The sequence below is a fragment of the Hipposideros armiger genome, unplaced genomic scaffold (genome assembly GCF_001890085.2).
Source record: "Hipposideros armiger isolate ML-2016 unplaced genomic scaffold, ASM189008v1 scaffold_19, whole genome shotgun sequence".
NCBI lineage: Eukaryota > Metazoa > Chordata > Mammalia > Chiroptera > Hipposideridae > Hipposideros > Hipposideros armiger.
The window spans coordinates 4,914,081-4,938,342 of record NW_017731369.1 but is presented as its reverse complement, the minus strand read 5'-3'; the positions used below and the strand labels follow the sequence as shown (position 1 = coordinate 4,938,342).

General features: G+C 46.9%; 1 protein-coding gene across 1 annotated transcript in view; it reads left to right on the top strand.

Moving 5' to 3' along the window:
* COTL1 (coactosin like F-actin binding protein 1) overlaps positions 1-15,890 on the top strand; it is a 40,876-nt gene extending 24,986 nt beyond the window's left edge. Inside the window, exons 3-4 of the mRNA XM_019635224.1 lie at positions 523-680; positions 14,560-15,890. Coding sequence (XP_019490769.1) covers positions 523-680; positions 14,560-14,670 — 269 coding nt within the window. The 3' untranslated portion in view covers positions 14,671-15,890. The remainder of the gene's footprint in view (positions 1-522; positions 681-14,559) is intronic.
* The last annotated feature ends 8,372 nt before the right edge of the window (positions 15,891-24,262 follow it).

Genomic DNA, 24,262 nt, shown 5'->3' with positions numbered 1-24,262 from the left:
CCCAGTGGGCCCAGAACTGTATCCTAAGCCGAAATGAGGGCCACTTCCTTTGTTTCCTCCACATCACACCCCTCTCCCAGCCCTGTTTTTTCCATCTCTCCACAATGTGGCTTTCCTATTCCTAGTGGGGCCTCAAAGATTCGGGGTAAGAAGAGTTGAAGAATTCCCTAACTAAGATCCAGAACTTGAGCCTGAATTGTATGAGGGATGGGAGGGTCGCAGGCATAGCAGCCAGAGAGGCCTGGGTTCACATCCCAGCGTGGCCTCCGACTGCCTGTGTGGCCTTGGGAGTGTCATGTGAACCTTCCGAACCTCCAAACCTCCATTTCCCATCTGTGAAATGGGTGTTAAAGCCTGAGGTGCTATTTTGGGGGGTTGAAACAGAGAATGTTGGCCAAGATCAGTGTTGGGCCCCTGTTGTGCCACTCAGAGCCCACTCATTGGCTCATAGGCCCAGCTTGGGGACGTGGTTTTGGGGTGTTTTAACCTAGCCCTGCGCTCTCTTTTTGCTGTTGGCCACAGATGACGTTCGAATGTTTGCCTTTGTGCGCTTCACCACCGGGGATGCCATGAGCAAGAGGTCGAAGTTCGCTCTCATCACGTGGATCGGCGAGAACGTCAGCGGGCTGCAGCGAGCCAAAACCGGCACGGACAAGACCTTGGTGAAGGAGGTCGTGCAGGTAACTGGCCTTGTGTCCTTTCAGGATCTGGGGGTCACAGCCACAAAGGGTCGCCGCCATCCAGCAGGGACGGAGAGGGCTGGGTTTGGCTCCTGGGTCTGTGACTTAGCTGTAACTTCAAGCAAGTCCTGCTTCCTCTCCGGATCACCACAGCTACTGGTGAAATGCTACCAAAATTGTTTTCAGGGCGTGCGCTAGGAGGGCAGGTAGCTGCATTTGTGATCCTGACCATCACATAGTAGAAGCATGGTGTCTGGGAGTCTGTCTACCTTTGAGGTTGGGGCAGGTGGCTCATGGAGAAGGGGGTTGGAGGAATAACTAAAATGGCAGCCACTACCTGTTTGGCTCGTGCATGGTCATGGTTGACTTCCAAGGTGGCCACGAGGATCCAATGTGAGAATGTATGCATTTTCTCTCTGAACAGTGCCTGGCGCACAGTAGCACAGTAGGTGCTCGATAATACTTGTTGAATGAGTAAATGTCAACTTCATGAGGTCCAGTGGGGGCTTTATGATAGTTTTGGTGGCTACAGAATGACAAAGGCTGTATCAGCGATGGCACAGACTCCTAGACTGGGTAGCTGGGCGCTGGCCAGGCTGACGGATTCCCGAATCCTTATTTGGCTGGAGGGAAAGTGGGAAAGGTGAGTGTACCCTTGGTTTTGTCTCTGAGCTCCTGAATAGTTCTACTTGTAGAGCTCTCTATTTAAAAATTTTTTGTCCATTCTGGGCATAATGAAAATTGACACCATTGGAAACTTCTAAGGTGGTTCATTTGGGGCTAGGGCATGAGGTCATGCTGAGAAAAGGAAATCTGAATTCCAGAAAGAAAAACCAGGGGAAGGGCAGTGAGGGAGAGAGTTCTCTCCTTACCAGAGGGCTCCCGAATTCTGCAAAAGGATTTCTCAAAACCCATGATAGGGAGGTGGTGGTAGCTAATGGGTAGGGAGATTTGTTTTTCAGGAGATAAAAATATTCTAAAATTAATCGTTGTACATATCTGTGAATATACCAAAGCCACTGAATCGTAAAAACGAAAAACAAAACACACACAATGCACACGTAGGCTGTATGCCTTGTGGTATCCTGGATTAGACCTGGGAACAGAAAAGTGGTGAAATCAGGATGAAGTCTGGAGTTTCGTTACGGTTCCAACATTGGCTTCTTGGTTGTGACAAGCATACCACAAGATTTAACAATTGTGGAAACAGGGTCCAGGGTATATAGGAACTCTCAGTACTGTCACTTGCCACTTTTCTGTAAATCTGAAATTATCCCCAAATAAAACTTTCATTTAAAAAGTAAGAAGAAAGAGAAGAATTCCTATTATTCCATGATCACGGACTAGTTTTCCATCTTCCCTACCAGCTCTGGGGGCGAGCTCACCTATCTCTTGCATTGATGCAGTCACAGCCTGCAAATCACACTCTAGTTGGCTTCTCTCTCTCTCTTTTTTTTTTTTTTACTTAATATAATTTCATAAATTATGTGGCTGCAGAGTCTTTGTAATGCACTTTATTTCTGGTGGCTGACTGTCCCATTTCACTCGTGCACTATTATATACTAAATCTTCCCCCTTTTGTTGGCCTCTTGCATTGCTTTTAATTTTTATTTTTATAAATAATGTGTCAACCAACATTTTGATACCCGCAGCTCCTTTCTCTCTTCTGATGAATTGTTTCATTAGAATACATTTTCAGGAGGTGGAGTTCTGGAATTAATTGGCATGATGATCATTTAAAAAAGGTGTGGGTTGTCAGTACCTTCTAAAAGGGTTAGCACTGTGCCCGGGACGTAGTACATGTTCAATAAATGTCACGTATTTGACATCCTACTCAGCATGACCAGTTAACACTCTGCACCCTGTCCAGCACTGACACCCTTGCTGTGGAAGGCCACGTACTCAGCCCTATGGGCTGTTTTTCTCTAGGACAGTTGGATTTTAATGATTAGTCAGCTTTCAGGGGTCTACTGTATGGCAGTGGAATGGAAAATGCAAACGAATGCATGTTCCATGGCCAAGGCCTCCTGCTGAGTGTTGCCATCCACACTTATTAACTCTTCATTCGCCAGCCCACATGGGACCAGGAGAAAAGGGAACAAGCAGAGGGAGTATTTGCCAGGATGTGTCCCATGGGCGCAGTCGTTTGAATCTTGCAGATTGTATTGGTAAAATACAGTAACGTATAGTGGATCATTTTAGCCATTTTAAAGTGTGCAGTTCAGTGGCCTTAAGTACATTCACAGTGTTGTGTAATCATCACCATTGTCCAGCTCAGAACTTTTTCATCACCCCCAAAGGAAACCCTGTTACGCCATTAGCAGTCTGTTGCATTCCTTTAAAATCTCAAACTCTTCTCAGCTTGATTAAGTGGGCCAGTGACTGAGGGTGATTTGGGGAAATAGGACTTTTGGTGGGAACCTTCAGTTGGGAATATTGGTTATAATTATTTTGTCTGCAAGCTCAATTATAGTGCAGCCAAAAGGGGAATTGTCTGGCTTTTAGACCTGGGAAGTACAGATATGGCTGGCTATAGGTGTGGCTGGATCCAGGGCTGAAGCAGTATCTTCCTTTCATGCCTCTTTTTTTGGGTTTGGCCTTAGGTGGCCTCTGCACAGCAGGAGAAATGGTCCAGACATGATGATTCTTCTGGGTCTTGAGAGAGCCCTCCTCCCTCAGTGTCAATCATTCCCTTAAAAGGACCACGATTGGCCCAACTTAGATCACATGCACATCATGTGAGGCAGGGAGGCGGGGCTTCATGATTGGTAGCTCTGGCATGATCCCACCCGTTAAGAGGGATGCTAGTGGATGAAAAGTACAGATGTTCACTCTGGCAGGGGAGCTGGAATGCATCTTGAACTGCAGGTGCACTGTAATATTTTGACTATTACCTTTTGCATTTTCCATGTCTGCATTTTAAAAAGTTGATTACCAGAAGCTATTATAAGACTTCACATTTATACTACAGTTGCAAATACAGCCATCTAGGTTACAAAAGGTCAATTTTGCTGGCATGATGGTGTCTTTTGACAGTCACTAAAATCGTGCTAATCCTGGTGTGCGTGCCAGTTTCCCCTCTGTTTAATGGTGACTTGGACCAGATGTCCTCTAAGGGGTCTTCCAGATGGGCCATTCTGGATTTCATATTTTGAGGACTAGATCACTTCCCCAGCTGCCTTTTACTATGATTTCCATGTGAAGAATAAGTGGATTGACTTCTAGTTTAAGATTAGTATTAATACACCCTTGGTTTTTATTGTAATAAAAGTAATATACCCACGTCCTTATGCTTTGTGTGAAATGTAGAGACTGTAAATTGATGTAGAGACACTGAACTCAAGAAGCTGGGTACTTTATACCACTAACTACTTGCCTGATGGTGGGCAAGTTTCCCTTCCTGGGCCCCAGTTTCTCATTTATAAAATGAGTTGACTTGCTGCTGTGTCATATTCTGTTTTGACATATTCTGAATTTTTTTCATTTTCTGAAAATACGGGGTACTTTGTTTAGCTTGCTTTGTCTGACAGAAAAACAGGGTAGTGCAGTGGTCTGGAGGGTAGCCTTTTGAGCCAGGAGGTGTGGGTTCAGATTTCAGTTCCCCCACTTACTGTGTGGCCTTAGCCTCTCTGGAACGCAGTCCCCTGAGATCCAAAACAGGGGCACTGTAGTATCTGCCTATTAGGGTTATTGTGGGTATTAAATGAGCAAATGTAGTAAAAGTGCTTAGAAGACCCAGAGGAGTAGTTGTAGTTATTCCCAGCTTTCCCCTGTAGACCCCACCGTGATGCACAGCTTTCTACGCTGTGAATTATTTCCTTAGAAGATGGTAGGTCCATATGTTGAGCCACAGGTATGGGGCATGAGTCTTGTTGACCCACATTGCCTAATTGTCTTGCAAATGGCTTGGACTAGAGTCACAGCCACAGCAACACAGCAAGGTCCTGGCCTCACCCACCCTCGCCAGTGCTTTGACTTCCATACGTCACCTGGGGCCTGCCACATAGGTGCATCAGCATATGGGGAAACTGAGGCCCAGAACAGTCATAGGGCTTGGCCTCAAACCCACAGGCTAGCAAGCAGCAGGTCCAGGGCTGGTGTCCAGAGGAGTTAAAATTCAGGAGGTTTTGACTTTGGGCCTCTTTAGTCTGTATTCAGAGCCAGGCTGAGAAACTGAGCAATGTCAGTGACTGGCAGGGAAAGGGACAAAACAAGTCTGGCTGGGTGACGGTGACAAACCGGACTTGAATTCCGGGAATGAGGCACACAGGCTTCTCTACCGCTGTCATCTGCTACACAGAAGTGCCAGGCTGGTGCCAAGGACTAAGCCCCTGTCCCATTGTTCTGGTGCCTCTGTAGGGTTACGGGGACAATGCAGTCACCATGGTTAGAGTCCTGCCTGTGCTGGCCAGGCCGTCTTGATTTGGAGCCAGCCTTGGTCAGTGATGCATCATGCTTGCCTTGCAGGATGGCTTTCTATATTCACATGATTTTTAAAATTTATTCTTTTAACATTATATGAATGTCCATAGAACCAAGAAACCAGAGGGTACATCTCAGCTTTCAGCGTTGGGAAAAGAGAATGGCAGAGTATTTCCTCCAAGAAGCAGTGGAGGTGGCAGGAAGGACAAACATTTCGGTGACGGTGTGGCACTATCGGCTTTGTGTGCATTCTGATGGACTCTAAACCCCAGGAGCAGGGCCGGCTTAAATTCTGGACTTCCTCCCATCCTCCTCCTTCCCCACCTCCAGGGCCAGGTGTACCCAACACTCTTTAGGGAGGGTCACTTTTCTGTATGACAATAATATCAATAGCAGTAGTTTTATTTTGCCCCTACCATGTGCCTGACACTTTGAAGCACTTTACACTTATTAAATCATTTATTCTTTACAAGGCCAGTTCTATCATTATCCCCATTTTACAGATGAGGAGCCTGGGGTCTGGGGAAGTTGAGTAACTTGCTCTAGGACCCAGCACTTGGATGTGATGGAGCTCTGCCTGGAGCCCAGACTGTCTGGTCCCAGAGCCCAGACTCAATCATCTCACTGTACTACAAGTTTCCCAGAGTCTGCCAGCACCAAGAAAGATGTTCCAAGACCACATGCATTTTAGAAACTCTACTTTTATAGACACATGGCATGTGAAAATTCTGAGAAGTTCTGAAGGAAACAAACCTTTTACATTTATTTTTAAACTTACTGGTTCTCAATTTTCCTTGATAGTAGAACCCTTTTATTTATTTATTTATTTTATTTATTTATTTTTTTAAAAGATTTTATTGGGGAATTGAGGGAGGGGAATAGTGTTGGGGAATTGGGGAAGGGGAACAGACAAGTTGCTGCCCTTTTGTTCTTCAGTCTAGTTGTGAAGGACGTCGTCGCTTCACTTGCCCCTTGTTGGTATTATCATTGCGCTCTTCTCGGGTTACGCAGATCAGCTGCCAGCCACTCACGGTAGCTTACGGCAGCCCACTGCAGTCCCACTGCAGCCTACGCTGTCGCCAGCGACTCACGGTGGCCCAACTCCAGGTCGAGCTGTTGTTCACCATCTTAGCTGTAGAGGACGCAGCTTCACTGGCCCATGTGAGATCCAAACTGGTGGCCCTGCTGCTCAGAGCTTGCTCTTAACCAATGAGCCACTCAGCCTGCCCTATTTTTTTTTTTTTTTTAGCTGAGCCATCCTGCAGCCTGCCCTATTTTTAAGTGGACACTAAACATGGTAGCTCAGTGCCTATTTAAAAAAAAAAAAAAAGCTGCTGTTGTTGAATGGGAAAGTTCATGGGCTTAGGAGGAGGGAGACCCAAGCTGATATTCCAGTTCAAATGTTAGCTTGAGGACCTTGGACAAGTAACATTATCTCTAGAATTTGTTCTCACTTATGAAAAAGAGAATGTAAATTTTCATAGAGCTGTTGGAAGGATTGAAGAAAAACAATGGATGTGAAAAGCGTTTTTCCATTTTGGTGACTGGTGAACTCCTCCTATTCATCCTTCAAAACCCTGAATTTTTTACCCCATTCTCCTACCAGCCTCAATCAGAAATACTTGCTCCTGTATCTGTGTTTCTATTATGATCTAGATTCCATGAAATAGAAATAAGTACCCCTAGAAAGTAATCTTGAGGACAGGGACCATGGATACTTTATTATGTACTAGGCACATAACAGGTACTAAAAAATGAAGAAATGAATCTCTTCACATAAGCTCTAGACTACGTCTTATTCTTTGTGTATTCCTAGGATAGAAGCTAGTAAATGTGCAATAATTGTCATTTGGGTTGTATTACATTGTGGGAGCCAGTTACACTCAGGGAGGAGGGATATGTGGGTGGATTGGACTTTCCAAAAGCTCTGCTTTTGTTTCAATAGAAAGCAGAGGTGAGTGCTGTTTGGGTCAGTCGGGAGAACCCACACACCTTTGTGTAATGAGACGTATGGGCTGTAGCTCTCCTCTGCAAAGCGTCAGTTGCTGCCTGGCACTTGGGAACCATCCATAGACACCTCACTGCTCTCCTGAGGATTTCAGCTGTTTGTTTTTACACAGGGAGTGTTTACGCTTCTTGAAGCCTGTGGTTCATGGAAAGGCCCTTATTCTTAGAACCAGAAAGGACCTTTTGTACTGATGCATTTCACCTGGGCCTTGGCTCAGGCAACAGGGCTTTCTGTTGCTCCTGTCATATATTTAAAACACAAACCACCTGATGACAAATACAGAGCTCCCCAGCAGCCTGTGAAGGGTGGTGCCAGGTGTCATGCGTGCAGGGCCATACATGCTTAGTCATCATGAGCCATGTGTTGTTACTACCCCCAATATACAGATGAAGAAATTGAAGCTTGGAGGGATGAGTCTTTAAACCAAGGGGAGCGTTGAAGCAGACGCCAGATGGTGGGGGATCGAAGACTGTTTCAATGGTGGGGTGGGCAGTCAGTCCTGCCGCCAGTTCTGTGCTCCAGCTGAGTTCTTTTAGCCAAGTGGTTAAAAGATCTTAGGAAAAAAGAGGAAGATGCCCCACGCCCTGAGCCTGGAACCTAAATGGAAGCCACTTTCACAAGCCAAGAGCTCTGGTCAGCAGCCTGTGGTCTGGATGCCCTTCACGAAGCCCCAGAGAGGTCCCAGCCCGTGGCCAACCAGCCCTGCCATGGTCTCCCATAAGCCACTGGCCTCCTGACGCCCTGTGCGGCGATGCCTGACCCTGTCAGTGGTAATAGTTTCCATGCTGGGTTAGACCGTGTGCAGGTCTTAATGAGCCTGGGGCACTGAGTCTAGACAGCTCTTCAGGTGTGATACTCACACCCCACGTGCTAGTGGTGGCGGTAGGCTGTCTTTCAGATTTCCCACCCGCTTTCTCTTCCCTTCCATGGAGCCCTGTGTGTGTGTGTCCTGGGAAAGACCTTGGCATGGAGTTCAATGTGGGTGTCAATCTCCGCCCCACCCCTCACCACGTGTGTGACCTTTTGCTGGCTACTTCACTTCCCTATGCTTCAGCTTCCTCCTGGGATGATAATGGCATTGTAAAAATTGAAAAAGATACTGTGTATAATGTCTGATGTATACAAAGTGTTCAATGTAGGTACTATTTACATATTTATTCAACTTTTGTTAAAAAGTGCAAACAGTCTGGTGTTTCCCGACAGTGAACATCTGTGAGTATATGTGCTGTACTTAAAAAAAAAGCAAAACAAAAACTGTTGAGTTATTTCTTTGGGAAAAGTTCCTAAAAGTGGGTGTGGCTAAGGAATAAGAAATGATAGGCACGATTTTGACCAGGTAGAAAATGAAGACCTAAACCTGGATGGAATCGTGCTTGTCAATAGCAGGGACTAGTTGGAGCACTGGGTTAAGAAGGATTCTGAGGTTAAATCTGAACTCAGTGGGAAAAGCACATGATTGATTTCTGATGTCTGCCATGGATACAGAAGGAGAGAGTGGAGTATGGTTCCCACATTCTTGCCATCACTGATCTAGTTGAAGCCATAGTCAGAAATCAGGCACAGTGGAGTCAGGGCTTCTGTAAATGTCCATGGAAAATGGACATTCCCTGACACGTAAATGTCAAGAAAGCAGGGGTCAGATTCCAGGCAGTACCCCCAAATGCTTAAGAGGTAGGTGGACCTGCAGGGGTCAGGATTCAAGGCATATGAGTGACTGCCCCCATTTAGTTTGGGGCCAAACCTTCCCACAGCAGGCTTTAGGACACTGCTCATTCCTGCTTTCCATCTGCTTTGGACGGTTACCCTGCGTCCACCTGAAATGTGACCACATGCCTCTCTGTTGTCCTTTGTTCTCTTCTTAGTTAGGTAGGGTCTCATCATTCCTTCACTGTGACAGTGACATAGGTGCCTTTGTTCCCGAATCTGTCAAACATGAGACCACACCATTCTGATCTGTTTGTTTTTTTCACTTTTCTGTGATGACTCATACCTATTGTTAAGAACCTGTTCTTTTGGAGTAAATTACACCTTACTGGAAGGATTTTTAAAACCTTGGTCTTTGAAGTGCTTTTGAATGGCTGTAGGAGGGAAGTGTAGGGGGCTCGCGAGGGTTTGGCAGCTGAATGCCCAGCAGGTTTGATGCTGAGCGTTTTCATTTGGTTCATGTTCCTGCTGCTATGGACCGACTGCTTTTCTTCAGCACGTCAAGGTCTTTGGTTTAGAATTAATGTTCGCCCACTTGGGGAAAAGAGACATTATTGTGGCCAGCATGTGTCTCTTCCACCCCCGGCTCCATGTCTCACAGGTGGGAGGAGAGATTCTAACCTCTGTGCTCTCTTGCAAGGGTTTGGGATGGGCCTGAGCTTGCACACAGCCTTCCTTTTGAAAGCCACGCTCTGATCCCAAAGTTGACTTTTCTGTGCCAGTTTTCCCCATTGCCTCTCAGATTCTGGCGTCCAGGTTGAAACTTGGTCCCATGTGCTCCAGAGGCTTAGGTGCAAACCTGTGGATGGCTGGTGGGAAAAGGGCCGGGAGAGCCTGTTGTCCAGCCCTCTTCTTTCACGGAGGTGGAAACCAGGGCCCAGAGCCATTGACTGCTTCCTTCAGGGCACTTTAGAGACCCCTAAACACTGGAATTTTGACTTCCCATGACCTAGGAGAGTGTCTGGTGTTCAGTAAGCCTGTGTTTTGCTGGAAGAACGAATTGCATCAGCTAGCCTTGTCTTTCAATACGAAGGTCACCTTTCCTCCCTGGCCCCACTTTGTAGAAATGAGCCTCGCTGACATTGCAAACTTAACTGTCAAAAACTCCCCACTCATTTGTTTCTTCCTGAACCTTCCCCACATTTTCTGTGTAGGTAGGTTAGTGACTCACCATAGACCTGATGTTCTAGGTAGAAGACCTGACAGTTCTGCCCCATGGGCCTCCTGCCTGCCATCCTGTGGCTAACCCTGGGCTCATCTTTTGGGTGTGAAGCTGGATTTGCCATCTTCTCTCTGCAAGGGTGTGGCGATGCCAGTGCCACTGCCTTGGTTATTCCCTGGACTTTCCTTCACTAAAACATAAATCGTTGGGATGGAGAAGTCAGTGTGGGGTGACAGAAGAGGAACCAGCCACTCCCTGTGCCTTCACTCTGAGTGTTTCAGGAAATCCCTTTATATCTCTGACTCCCCTAACAATCTTGAGAATGAAGGTTAACGTAGGATCATTTAAAATGTTATCTCATTTAAAATGTTATCTAATTATCCTTGAGCACTTAACCCGGTAAGGGCACACTCATTGAGTGTTCAAGCCCTTTGCACACTCATCAGATTCTCACAACAGCCCCAGGATGTAGGTCTTATTGTTGCCATTGGCAAATGAGGAGTCAGAGGCCTAACGTTGAAGTCTCCAGGCTGCTAGTGATGCTTGTGGACAACTGTCCCTATTTGTATTTGGCCCAAACCTATTCCCATCATGCTTTAGGACTGAAGTTGGGGTTTAAACTCAGACAGTTGGGAGTCATTTAAAAATGAGATGATTTAAAAACCAGGACAGGAAAATATTTATGCACTTTTTTCAATGAGCCTTGCTAATAGATTCTTGACTGTGTACAGAGCCCTGGTTCCTAACCTTAGTCCTTCTCTAGAGTTGCCTTTCTCAGAAGCAGACTGATGCCTGTCAGACATCTTTGAAGCATGAGCATATGTGCACTTGAGAAAAGTCACAGGAACAGAACGTGTCCTGATCTTGGTTGGTGTGTATTTCCAAACCTTCTTTGGAGGCATTTTTAGCTGGATGGGGCTTTTTCCTTTGAAAAGTCTTGCTGTGGCAGAAAAGGGAGAGACCCTGTCTGTAAGCTATTAACCAGGGACAGAGAACTTCTAGACATGACAAAGAAGATCTTTCTAGAACCACGGGTGACAGTGTCCCCAGGCTGGCACATTTTGCTTAGCAGTGTTTGACGTTTGGCTCAGGCAGTCTTGAGAGTATGATATGCTGACATGGGAGGGCCCAGCAGTTCGGAGCAGCCCCGTGAGGTGGGATGAGGAGGAGAAAGGACGCGAGAGAGACAAGGCCAGGACCTGCCCCCTGGACCCCTGCCATGAGGCTGCTGTGTGCCCTGGGGTGAATCGCTCCCCCCTCTCTGGGTCTCTTGCTGCTTTTTGTATCAGCTGAGAGGGTAAATGTCAGGGATTCAAATGCTCTTTTCCTTTAGCTCCATCCTTCCTGCGTGCCCTACCCCCCCCCCCCCCCCCCCCCGCCCATCCTTTTTGTTAACCAAGGTATAATTTACATGGAGGAGAATGCACAATCTTAGATGCATAGCTTGATACATTTCTGGATTTAAAAATTGTGACTTTTTGTACACACCTGTGAAACCACCACCCAGATCAAGACCCAGATCGTTTCTAGCCCCTGGGAGGCTCCCCCGTCTCCCACTCAGATCACCTCTCATGTTTTATAATTAACGATTCTCCTTCGCTGCGCACAGTCTTCTTTTAGACTCTCCCCTGTTGTATCTAGACCTGTGCTGCCACCGGCCACCTGTGGCTGCTGAGCACGTACGTTTTGGCTCGTGGTACTGCTATACGTGGCATGCATACACTGTGCATTGGCTTTGTAAGACCAAGTGTGGAGGAAAGAACGTAGAAGATCTCAGCTCTTTTGAGTTGGATTTTGGGTTGTCTCAGACCTTTTGGGGACGTTTTTTAGAGTCCACATCCTGAGGGCAAGAATCCACTCGCTTTGGAAGCCTCTAGGGGTGCGTGAGCATCCTGTGTGTGGGGAGGCCTGTGAGGCCTGCTGGGACTGCCTCCGTGTGGCTGTCACCTCCTGCTTTGCCCCTTTGGGCCTCTGGAAGGCAAGTGCTGGTCCCCATAGTAGGAGTGGGTGAGGTTGCTTTTCTGTGTACTTTTGTTTGATAGGATGCTTTTTTTGCTGATCATTTGGTTTTAAACATGTCTTTGGTACGTAGCCTAGGGTATGGTGTTTTTTGTGTTTTTTTTTTTTGTAGTTTGAGGTATAGCTTTTTTAAAGATAATTTTGTTCATTAACATTTATTGTTATATTGTGTTTTTTTACTAGATTCTGCTATCCTGTTTGGTTCCTTATTTTCGCCATAATTTGATTTCCTATATATTTGTTGTTTTAGGGTGGACTGTGCACAGCACCTGGTAGAGTTTCCCTGTTGATTTCTTAGCCATTATCAAACTGCTTCTTAATCTAAATCTCCTAATGGCTAACAGACACAAACAGGAGTGTTCTTATTGCTTTAGATTGCCATATATAGCTATCACGAAGCAGAGGGACTTTGGACTTGTGCTGTAGGCACCTTGGGCTGTTAGCTTCCTCCTCCTGGGTCTGCCCTCCACCCCTCCCCTGTGCCTCAGGGTTGAGAAACATTCTTTCTCAGTTCTCCTTTTTTGCTCCTTTATCCAGCTTGTGTTCTCTTGTTGGACTGATGACATACACTGACCCTGAGCAGCACAGTGTGGTGGAATGGGGATAGAAAGGATGTTTAGTCATTCTGGGCTAGTTGCACAATCTCTCCAAGCCCCATTTGTTGGTCTTAATGTAAAGAAAAGCTAATATACTGAGGGAGGATTTAAGTGAGAAAATGTGTGAGGCAGTGCCTGGCATATACTAAGTTGTGTGATAAATATTAACCTCTCTCTTCCATCTCCCTGTTCATCTTACTGGCTTGACAGGACAGATGGTTTGTGTTGATACTGTAAAACTTGACCTTGAGTGTTCTCCTAGTTTAGTCATTCTTGGAGGTATAGTGATTTTTGTGTGTGTATATATTCCTGTTTTTTTTGTTTGTTTGTTTGTTTGTTTAACTGAAGTGAAACTCACATAACATAAAATGAACCATCTTAAAATATACAATTCAGTGGCATTTAGTACGTTCACAATGTTGTGCAACCATCACTTCTGTCTAGTTCCAAAACATTTTCATGACCCCCACAAAACTCCAGACCTATTAGTAGTCACTCCCTATTCCCCCTCCAGCCCCAGGCAACCACTAATCTACTTTCTGTCTCTATGGATCTGCCTTTTTTTGACATTTCCTATAAATGGAATTATACAATTTGGTCTTTCATGTCTGGTTTCATTTAGCATAATGATTTTGAGGTTCATTCATACTATAGCATGAAACAACACTTTGTTCCTTTTTATGGCTGAATAATATTTCATTGTGTGAATAGATCATATTTTGCTTATCCATTCATTTGTTAATGGACATTTAGATTGTTTCTCCTTTTTGATTGTTGTGAATAATGCTTCTATGTACTTGGATAGATCTCTAGGAGTATAATTGCTGGGTAATGTTATCGAGTTTTAAGAATTAAGATTGCCAATGTGTGGTAGTGTCTGGTACACATAGGTGCTTAATAAATGGTGGTTAATTGTTTACATTATTTACTTGTGGACTTTTTTTATGTGGTTGATTTTCTGACCTTCAGACTTGTTATTCATATTTTGGTAAATTTCTCTGTATTCCTATCTGTCACCATCCTGGAATTTTTTTTTTTGTTTACTGAAGTCTTATGATCCACATATTAAAATAACTTGATTCCCCGTGGCTCAGAGTTATCTGATAAGCCAGATCACCTGCTTCACTAATTCACGCCACAAGTATTTACTGAGTGCCTCATGTGTGCCAGGCTTTTGTGGTTGAAACCTGTGGACCCCAAGAGGGGACAGCTACTGCATTTAGTTTACCACTGTAGTCCCATTGTATGGCATGGCGTTTGTTGAATGAATGCAAACAAAGCCCCTGCCCTCAAGTATTTGTGAATGGCTAGAGAGCTTTGTGTGTTTAGTGCCCAGGCTGATCACTCAGACCTGGGGCCAGAGGCCCTGCACTGATCAGGGGTACCTGGATCTATCTACCAGCTTATGATAGCCAGTCATGTATCTCTTCCCAACTCTTTATATAGGGATGTCATGTTGGTAGCTTGAAATCAACCACTGTGGGAATATTTACACCATGGAAATGGGCAAAGGATGCAGATCAGGGCTTTTCCCATTTTTCTCTATTTTGTTTTGGAGGACCTGGTATTAAACATTTACCACCATATCAGCCTGCCTTTCCAACCTCATCTCCTATTATTCTCCTGATGAGTTTTTCACTGATGAGGAAACTGAGGCACAGAGAATTGACGGAACTTGCCCAAAGGAACACAGCCAGAAAATGACGGAGCCAGAATTCAAACCCACATCTGACCTTAGCCCATCTCCATGGTCTTGGGTCTGCACAGTACCTTGACTTTTGACTTGACCCATTTTCTCATCTCTAGTCATGTTTGTTTGTTTGTTTTCCTGCCAAACCATTCATTATGCCACCAAATTTTTATTTTAATCATTTCTTAGTTTCGAAGGTGCCAAGACTTCCTGGTGTGTTTGTTGCCTGATCCTGTCCCTTCTTACCAGGAACTCTGTGTTTTATTTTGTTTCTGCAGAATTTCGCTAAAGAGTTTGTGATCAGTGATCGGAAGGAGCTAGAGGAAGATTTCATCAAGAATGAGCTGAAGAAGGCTGGGGGAGCCAATTACGATGCCCAGACGGAGTAACCCCAGCCCTCCCCCTGCCCCTTGCTAAAATCATCTGCCTGCTCCCCGGGGGAGGGGACCTCGGCCTCAGCTACCAGCCCACCAGCCCACCAGGGAGAGGAGACGCAATGAGAGGCAACGCCCGCCACCTTGTCTGTAACCCGGCTCCCCATTCCCTGCATCCCTCATGAGCCCTGTTATATACCCTATCTCGCAAAGCTCATGGAACTTAACTTTCTTTTATCTTTTTGTCCCCCTCTTTCTTGATCTGAAGAAAAAATCATTTTGATGCCAAGGTGATGCCCATCATCAGATCTGAGGCGCTTCCTGTGGTGAAATGCCCTTTTCTTGGCATTTCTCTTCGCCTGCCTGGCCTCCTCCACCATAACCTCATGTTGCTTCTGGAGCCTGGGCCAGTGCCGCCATCTTGGTTTTCTTTAGCGCTCCCGCCTGCTTACCGCAGAGGAGGCACCTGTGCCAGGAGCCGCGCCATCAGTGGCGGCCTTCATCAGCACACACATTCATCCCATTTGTCAGGCTCAGACCTCCTAGCATGTGCTCCAGGGCCCCCCACCCACCTCCATTCAAAGTTGCCTAAGCTACCTGTCTGACAGAGACAGTGCTCGGTGGTGAAAAGCTTAGGACCGAGGGAGAAGAGATAAAATTTGCCTTAAAAGTTGCCTGGCATAAGCTTTGCCCCATGGTCTGAAATGGTCCATCCGCACCCTTTTGATTGACATCTCATGATGGCATGGAGTGGGGGCAAAGGTCTGAGCCCAGATTTGACAGGAGGAGTCTTTCAGGGTTAACTTCAGAGGCTCCCGAAGTGACGAGAACATGAGGGAGAGAGGCCTGGGGTGTGGAATGGGAATTTAGGCAGACCTGGGAACTGATTTCTTTACTTTAAGGAAGGTCCTCTGCTGACAGCAAGGACAGCTCGGACCAGAGGGCCTGCTCTGCCTCCTCAGCTGTGTGTGGAGCGGAGCCCCAGCCTCAGGGGGACCAGAACATCTGTGGTTTTAATCCTACATCTGCACCGCACAGTCAAAAGGATTTTTTTTTTCAAAGAAAGATGAGATTGGCTTGGTTCTTCATGAGCATCCTTTATATTGTGCATTTTCTTTTTTGCCTTGATCATTTCATTTGGGGGGAGGAAGTCTGTGCTGTATTGGGGTTGGGAAGAACACCTGCACTCAAAACAGTTTACAGAAATAAATGTTTTGTGTTTTTGTTTTTTTTTTCAAAAAAATGAGTTTGTCTGATTTCTCTTATAAAGCTTCTTTCTTTACTATAAAAGCAAAGGCCATTGTCATCTTCCGATTTAATAGGTATTTATGGAGCTATCAGGGACTAGGCACATTCATATTAAGAATTATACTTAATTTTTAACAACCACCTCAAGAAATTGGTGTTGTTTGTGTCCCCCTTTTCTGGAAACTGAGGCTCAGGGAGATTAAGTGATTCCCCTGAGGCCACCCAGGTAGAAAGAGGCAGAACTGGGATTTGAACCTAGGACTCCTGATACCCCTGTTGCTGTGGCTTGTGAGGGGAGTGGAAAGACCCTGGAGTTGAGAGCGATGGGACAGCAGGATTGCGATATTTCCTGAGTGGCCAGAGGCCTCCCCTCTGTCTTTTCAGGAAAAGCTGAGAGAATGCACCCTCCAGCTGGGCTGTGACATCCTTTCTGAGGTTGTCCTAGAGCTTAAAAATGACTTCCAGCACCCCAGACCCAGTGGGAACTCAGAATCAGGCTGGAGGAGTTTCAGACACACAGGCAACTAGCTATGAGGTGGGGAGGGTGTTGGAGAAAGAGGAGAAACCAAAATCAGAGCAGGAAGGAATCCAGCTGGGTGTGGGCAAGGCCACGCTCCGCTTCTCCACAACAGCACAGGGCTAAAGGTCAACCCGCGGCCCACCTCAGCCACATGAGCTCTGATACCTGCTCCTCTGCTCAAAGCTGTGTGGCTTTAGGCAAGTTAGTTAACCTCTCTGGGCCTCAGTTTCCTCATCTGTGAAATGAGCAGCACTATTGCCTACTGTCATAGGTGGGACGGCTTAAGGAGCAGCACGATTCTGAGGTGTCTGGTTGGGGTTCAGTTCTCATTACATCATGCCTGCCACTAGGTCTTGTTAGCTCTGTGTGCCCCCCGTTTTTTCCTGTACCTAGAACAGAGGGAGCCAAACCGGGTCTCTGACTTCCTGGCCTGTGGACTTTTGGCTCTGGTCAGAGAACTTGGGACAATTACACATGAGGATAAGACCCCTTGTGGAAGAAAAGCCAGGCCTGGGAGAGAAAACTGCAAAGGAAGTAGGCCTGGTTAGAGGCAACAAAGAGGACACGTGAGCAACGAAGGAGGGGAGGAAAGCAGGCAAAGGGGGTGGAAAGACAAGGGGACCTTGGACAGTGCTCCATGAGGATGTTTGCTGAGGGGAAGAGCGAAGGGTAGAAGTGGGAGCTTGGTTTTATGGAAAGCTGCAGCTCAGGGCTTTGCTGGGATTTCACAAGGCGTCTGATAGGACCGTGAGGTCTTCAAGGGCAGAGAGGGGCCTTGCCTTTATCATCTCTTTATCCCTGTACCTACTAGGGATCCGGTAAAGTTGCCTGGAGCTGCCTCCACCCTCCACCCGTTCCTGTCTGTGCCTAAGGCCTTGTCCGCCCGCATCTGGCCTCCATCAGGGCCTGCGCGGGGGTTAGGAATGGAGCTCCGGGTATTCGAATCTCCTTGCTTAGACACACTCTGAGTTACTTCACTCATTGGTCATTCAACAGCTGTTCTAGATTACCCAAAATCGAAGGGTGTAAAACCACCATTTTATTTTGCCATTCATTTTGTGGGACAGGGATTTAGGAAGAGCTCAGCGGGGCAGTTCTCCCGAGCAGAGGTGTCTCATTTGGTTGTGTTCAGATAGACTGGGCTAGACGTCCAAGCTGGCCCCCTCATGAGATTGGCAGCTGATGCTGTCTGTGGTTGTCTGGGAGATAAGCTGAGCTGTGGGTCGGAGCACGCCACATGACCTCTGCGTGACAGCGTTAGGGTTGTGGACTTCTTATATGGTGGCCAGCTTCCCCCAGAGCAAGTGGCCCAGAGGACAATGGAGAGGCTGCATGGCCTTTTCTGACCAAGCCTCTGAAGTCACATGGCAATATTTCCACAGCACTCTACTGGGGGAAGTTGGTCATGAGCTCCCAAATTCAAGGGGAGGGGACATTGACCCCATCTCTCAATGACAGGAGTTCCAAGACACATGACTTTTTTTTTTTTTTTTTTTTTAGCTGAGCCATCCTGCTACCTGTTGGCAGTTCAGCGGCTGCTCAGCTCGGGCTGGACTTGAACCGCTGTTGCTCNCAAGCTAGTTAACCATCGTGCCACTCGGCCGGCCCACCATTCATAGGGGTTTTTTTTTGTTGTTTTTTTTTAGCTGAGCCATCCTGCTACCTGTTGGCAGTTCAGCGGCTGCTCAGCTCGGGCTGGACTTGAACCGCTGTTGCTCAGAGCTCAAACTCTTGAGCGAGCTCTTAGCCAACTGAGCCGCTCTGCCGGCCCCGACACATGACCTTTTTAAAGCACCATACCTGCTGTGACCAGGCACTGTGTTAGGCCTGGGGGAGCTCTCCTGCTCAGGGGACTTGCAAGGGGATGGGGGTGGGGCAAAGGAGATCTACAGCAAAACAAGCCAATAATTGCAGCAAGTATTCCTGTGTCCTTGGGGGAGGTGGCGGCTCCTAGCTGATTGATCCCTGGGGAGGTTTCTCTTTCTCAACTTGGCTGGGCCCTTCTACTACCGGTTTACTCTCCAGGGCTCCAGGGGGCTATCTGAAGCTGGAAAGGGGTGGGGGTGGGGGTGGGGGCGTGGAGGGGCAGCCCCAGATGCTGCCCTGGTGGGGAAAGACCGCCTACTGCCCACCCCCAGGATGAGTTGTCCTCATGACTGTCTCCCTGCTGCTTCCTGTTCCCTGTTTCTCATTGAGCTGCAGAGAGAGGTAAAAACAAGAGCCAAAAAAGGTCGGCTGCAAGGAGGTGACACATCAGCAGACAGGCTCAATGTGTAGGTTGAGTCAGGTTGGAGGTGGCCAGCCAGGTGGTCTAAGCCTCAGCTTCCTTCTCTGTAAACAATGGACCATGAAAACAGCACTTGCCTGTCTGAGTCCATTGCGCTATCACAAAATACCATAGACGAGGTGACTTGTAAACAGCAGAAGTTTATTTCTTGTATTTCTGGAGCCTGGAAGTCTGAGATCGGTGTCAGCATGGCCAAGGGTGGGTCCTCTTCTAGGTCATAGACTTGTTATTTGTGTCCTCACATGGAAGGAGCCAGCGAGCTCTGTGAGGTCTCTTTTTATAACTGGCACTAATCCTACTGGGGGAGAGGGGGAGGCTGCACCCCCATGACCTGATCACCACCTCCTAATGCCATCGCATTGCGGAGTTAGGATTCCAACATGTGAATCTGGGAGGATGTACACATTCAGACCACAGCCGTACCTCAGGTATTTATATGAGGACTACACGAAATGAGCTGTGCAAACTGCTTAGCACAATGCTACCTTGATATGATGGCTACGCTCTGTGGTCCCGGGAGACCATGTAGTTCTGGGGAAGGGCTGCGCCGTGAACACCTCCCAGGCTAACACCAAGGCAGTGACTGAGCACTTAGATCCTTGCACCCCTGCTTGTCAGCACCACCGCCCACGGGCCCACCATTATAGCTCTGGGATTGCCAGTCAGAATGTTGAGAACACAAATGCCTCTGGGCTGTGTTTTGCCAGAGCAGGCTGACACCTGGATAAACCCCCGGAAGAGGCTATCAGACCCCCTGTTGGAGTGGAGGGTTCCGGTACTGGGAGCAAGCACAGGGTGATAGGGGAAGGGTTCCAATCCCAGCTCTGCCACTAACAGGCTGTGTGACCAGTCTGAGGAGTAGCCACGGTAAGCCACGTGGCCAGGTTGAAGGTCAGTGGGGCAGGGATGTATCACCAAACATTTGTGAACAGAAAGACAGACCCCCCCCCACATACCGAGTAAGTGGCTGAGGCAGGATTTGAACCCAGGCATGCTGTGAGTGGATAAGGGTCATAACACACACCCTTCCTAAAAAAAAATAAAAAACAACTCCGGGGCAATTCCAGCCTCAGACAGAATAAGAGAAGAGGCCGAGGTATTTGGGCTGTATGATGCCACAAAGAGTCAAGTAGCGCAGCGGTTCTCAACCTTCCTAATGCCGTGACCCCTTAATACAGTTCCTCATGTTGTGGTGACCCCTGACCATAAAATTATTTTCGTGGCTACTCTATAACTGTAATTTTGCTACTGTTATGAATCGTAATGTAAATATCTTTTTGTTTTCCGATGGTCTTAGACGACCCCTGTGAAAGGGTCGTTCAACCCCCAAAGGGGTCACGACCCACAGATTGAGAACCGCTGCTCTAGAGGGACTGGTCTCTGCTCTGACCTGCTTTTTCTAGAAAATACCCCCACACCCCATGTAGTGTGCTGATGGGTGGTTCCCAAAAAATACATCTGAGCCCTGGAACCTGTGCACATGTCCTTATTTGGAAATAGGGTCTTTGTAGATATAATTAGAGATCTCCAGATGAGCTCTTCCTGGATTTAGGGTGGGCCCTGAATCCAATGGCAGGTGTCCCTTATAAAGGAAGGCGAAGGGAGACCTGAGACAGAGAGATAAGGAGGCGTTGTGAAGATGGAGGCAGAGACTGGAGTGATGCAGCCATAAGCCAAGGAACACCTGAGCCACAGAAGCTGGAAGAGACAGGTAGGATCCTCCCCAGACCCTCTAACTTCCGGAAGAACCTCAGCCCTGCCAACACCTGGATTTCAGACTTCCGGCCTCCAGAACTGTGAGAGAATACATTTGTTGACATAAGAAACGCCCAAGTCTGTAGAGAATTTTTGTAAGAGTTTATTTGAACCAAACTGACGACGTATGTCAGGAAGCAAAATCTCAAATGGTTCAGAGAAGTAACAGTTTTGCAGCCTCTTTTATTCATTTGAAATTAAGGAGGGGACGTAAGGAAGATTGGAGACAGCCAGGTGGGGATTGGATGACAGGTTAACACGATTTTGTGCTCTCTTGAGGGTTCCTATCCCTTTGGAGGGGTATTACTGCTGGTGTTTCAAAGGTGTGTTAATCTAGATGCACAAGAGCAACGGACAGGGCTGGCTTAGCACCTTTCACTAAGGAAGTTGTAGGCCTGAGGTGTGACTCCCCACCGTGACCTGCCCAGTTAGGAATTTATGATCAGATCACCCTGTGAGGTTACTGTCCATAGAACCTCTTTTTTTTTTTTTGGTCCACACATTTCTATTGTTTTCAGCTGCCCAGTTGGTGGTCCCTTGTAACAGGAGCCCCAGGAAATTTCTCTCCCTCCTTTGCTTCTCTCCTCCCCAACTGTCAACCTCTCCAGGCCAGGGACATGTCCCCAGTGCCTGGCACATAGGTGCTCAGTAAATAATTGGTGAGTGGGACTTCATTGGAGCAGGAGGGGGAGAGGCCCTACCCAGCTCTCCAAGCCACACACAAAACCCAGACTTGCTCAGACCAGGATCTGACCTCTTCTGTGCCGAACTAGACAAACAGGCCCGGGACGCCCCGGCTTCCTCCACCTGGGAGCTGGCTCCCACTTCTCTCTCCCATAGGGAGGTGGGAGCCTTGGCTTTCTCTGGGTGGGCCAGGAGGGGCAGGCCAAGGGCCACACCAGGGAGTCTGGGGCTCAGGGAGGACTCAGCCTGCAGAGACTTGCAGATCCCCTTGGAAAGGGGATACCTCCTGCCTTGTGAACCTGGGGAGGGGACTGTTCTGTCTACCTGGGACCTGGAGGGGGAGCCCATCTCCATGGTTTGGGGGAGCTGCCCGATAGCTGGAGCGTAAGAGAGAAACAAAGGAGGCTCCCTTGTGTGGAAGGCTAACAGCCTGCCACGGGTTATTTCTGGTAAATCCGAAAGCGCTTAGCAGACCTCGACATGTGGTGCTTCCTGTGTTGGCTTGACCCCAGCATTTCCCGTGTCTGATGTCACCGCTGAGGATATGCAAAGCTATTGATGGTGTGCACAGGCAAGACAGACTGAGATTCTTCCGATAAATCCCAAAGCACCAAGGTGATGTAAAAGGCAACTCGCAAAATGCTGATGATTACAGAATGAGAACACCAGCGCTAAATTCTCAAACAAAATAATATGAATATATGCACCTCATCAAGATTACATCAAATATCATGAGAAGGAGGGGTGAGACCTGGGGAGGGAGAGTAGGGGGGAAAGATAGCATCCAGCTCTGCCTGTTTTATTTATTAGTTTCAGGTGTCCAAAGCAACGTAATAGACATTTACACCCCTCAAAAAGTGATAACCCCCCAATCTACTACCCCACTGACATTGTATATAGCTGTTACAATACCATTGACTATATTTCCTATGCTGTACTTTACATCCCGTGACCATATGTATATGTACAGGAAAACCTTGGATTGCAAGTAACTTGGTTTGAGAGTGTTCCGCAAGACGAGCAAACATTTCTAATATATTTTAACTTGGTAAACGAGCGATGTCTTGCAATACAAGTAGTTTGTTTCCGGAACAAATTATGCTCACAAACCAAAGTATTACTGTATAGATATAGATATAGATATAGATATGATATAGATATAATTATAGTTGACATTCAATATTATTCTACTTCAGCTTCAGTGGTCAGGCAGCTACACAGTCTATGAAGTGATCCCCCTGAGAAGGAAATATATACAATAAAATGTAGGCATCTATGTAATGGGCAGGTGGGAATTTGTTAGATGCTTTTCTGTTTTCCTGTCGGTTTAGAATATAGAAGTTTAGAGACTGTTTTGAAAGAGGCAAACAAAAGCATTCACACAGCGCACTCAGCAACTGCAGAGAGAGTCAGGCTGCTCACCTGGAGCGGATGACTTTGACGTAGAACCGATGGAAGAGGAGGCGGAAGCGAAAGAAAAAGTGATCAGATCTTGTGGTGGTCCAACCGGACAGGGGCTGTTTACTGGCATGAGTTTTGAGCTTGAAAATGAAAACAGCAACCGAAATGAGACTGGTTGCTGTTGAGAAGCAAATGTCTGGCCTGAAAGATCAAGAGGAAGAATGTCCCCAGAGACGCCCCTTGCCCTTCTCCAGGCTGCCTCCCTCAAATCCTGGGGACACTCACTGCCCAGGCCCAGCCTCCTGTATCCCTGCACCACATCTCATCAGCCTCCTCAGAAACCTTCCACCCGGATGCTTGCTGCTTCTGGCTTCTGTCCAGCTCTTCCATCTCCTGGCACAGTGCCGGGCAATAGTAGCCCAATTAATGGTCACTTAATAAATGGATGCCACCTAAGTGGGCTGGCACCACAAAGAAGTGCCCTGCTTCTCAAAGGGTCTCCCCAGATACCCATAGCAAAACCACCTGACGCATTTGCTAAAGTGCAGATTCCCGGGCCTCACCCCAGGATCCCTGAGTGATGATGATCTTTGGGGATCATCCCAGAATCTTCATTGTTAGTAAGTTTGCTAAGAACATTTTAGATATTCTAATGAACAGGTCTTTCCAGAGAACTGAGCCAAATGACACGTGGTTCTTAATGTGTCTGGTCCGGGACTGTGTTAGCATCGCCTGAGAACTTGGTGAAAGGCAGATTACACCAGCCCTGTCCCTGGGTCAGAAACTCTGTGGGTGGGCTGGACGGCTACATTTAAACATGCCCTCAGGGAAATGCTGATGCGCTTTTGAGTTTAGGAACCACTAATTTTGACCACGGCCCTACTCGTCTTCCTTTGGCTGGAAAAGAAACTTTGACTCCATGTTAGAAGAATTTTTGAAATGGATTTAATTTTTTCCTTTTATAAGTATTACTTGCCATCATAAAAATATTTAGAAAACAGAGAAAAAGAAGATAAAGATACAAATGGTCTGATACTCTACCTCCCAGAGGTAACTACTGTCACATTTTTTTAGTGGAGGAGAGTGTGTGTGTGTGTGTGGGGGGGGTGGCACACCTTTCAGACTTTTTAGCATAGCATATACAATTTTTCTTTTTTAAAACTTTATTGGGAAACAATGTGTTTTTGGGGGGAACAATGTGTTTTTTCCAGGACCCATCAGCTCCAAGTCAAGTTGTTGTCTTTTAATCTAGTTGCGGGGAGGTGGGGTGGGGGTGGGACAGTGCAGCCCACTATCCCATGCGGGAGTCGAACCGGCAACCTTGTTGTGAAGAGCATGCACTCTAACCAACTGAGCCACCCCAGCATATACAATTTATTTTCAAAAATGAGATTATATTCTGTTCATGTTTCTGTAACCTGCTCTTTCCACTTATCAATATATGGTGAACACTTCTTCACATCAATGAATACAACGATAGTCATCATTTTTTAAAAAGTGGCTTATCCTGAATGGTTTGTACAAACATTACTTTAGCCAAACCTCTGTGGCTAGATATTTAGAGTTAGAATTGGAAAGCTGGTGACTCACAAGCCAGATCTGGCCCCTTGGTGTGATTGGATTACATATATATATATATATATATATATATATATATATATATAGCTGCACAGTTTGCCAATGCACAGATGTAAGTTCACTTGAACTTACAT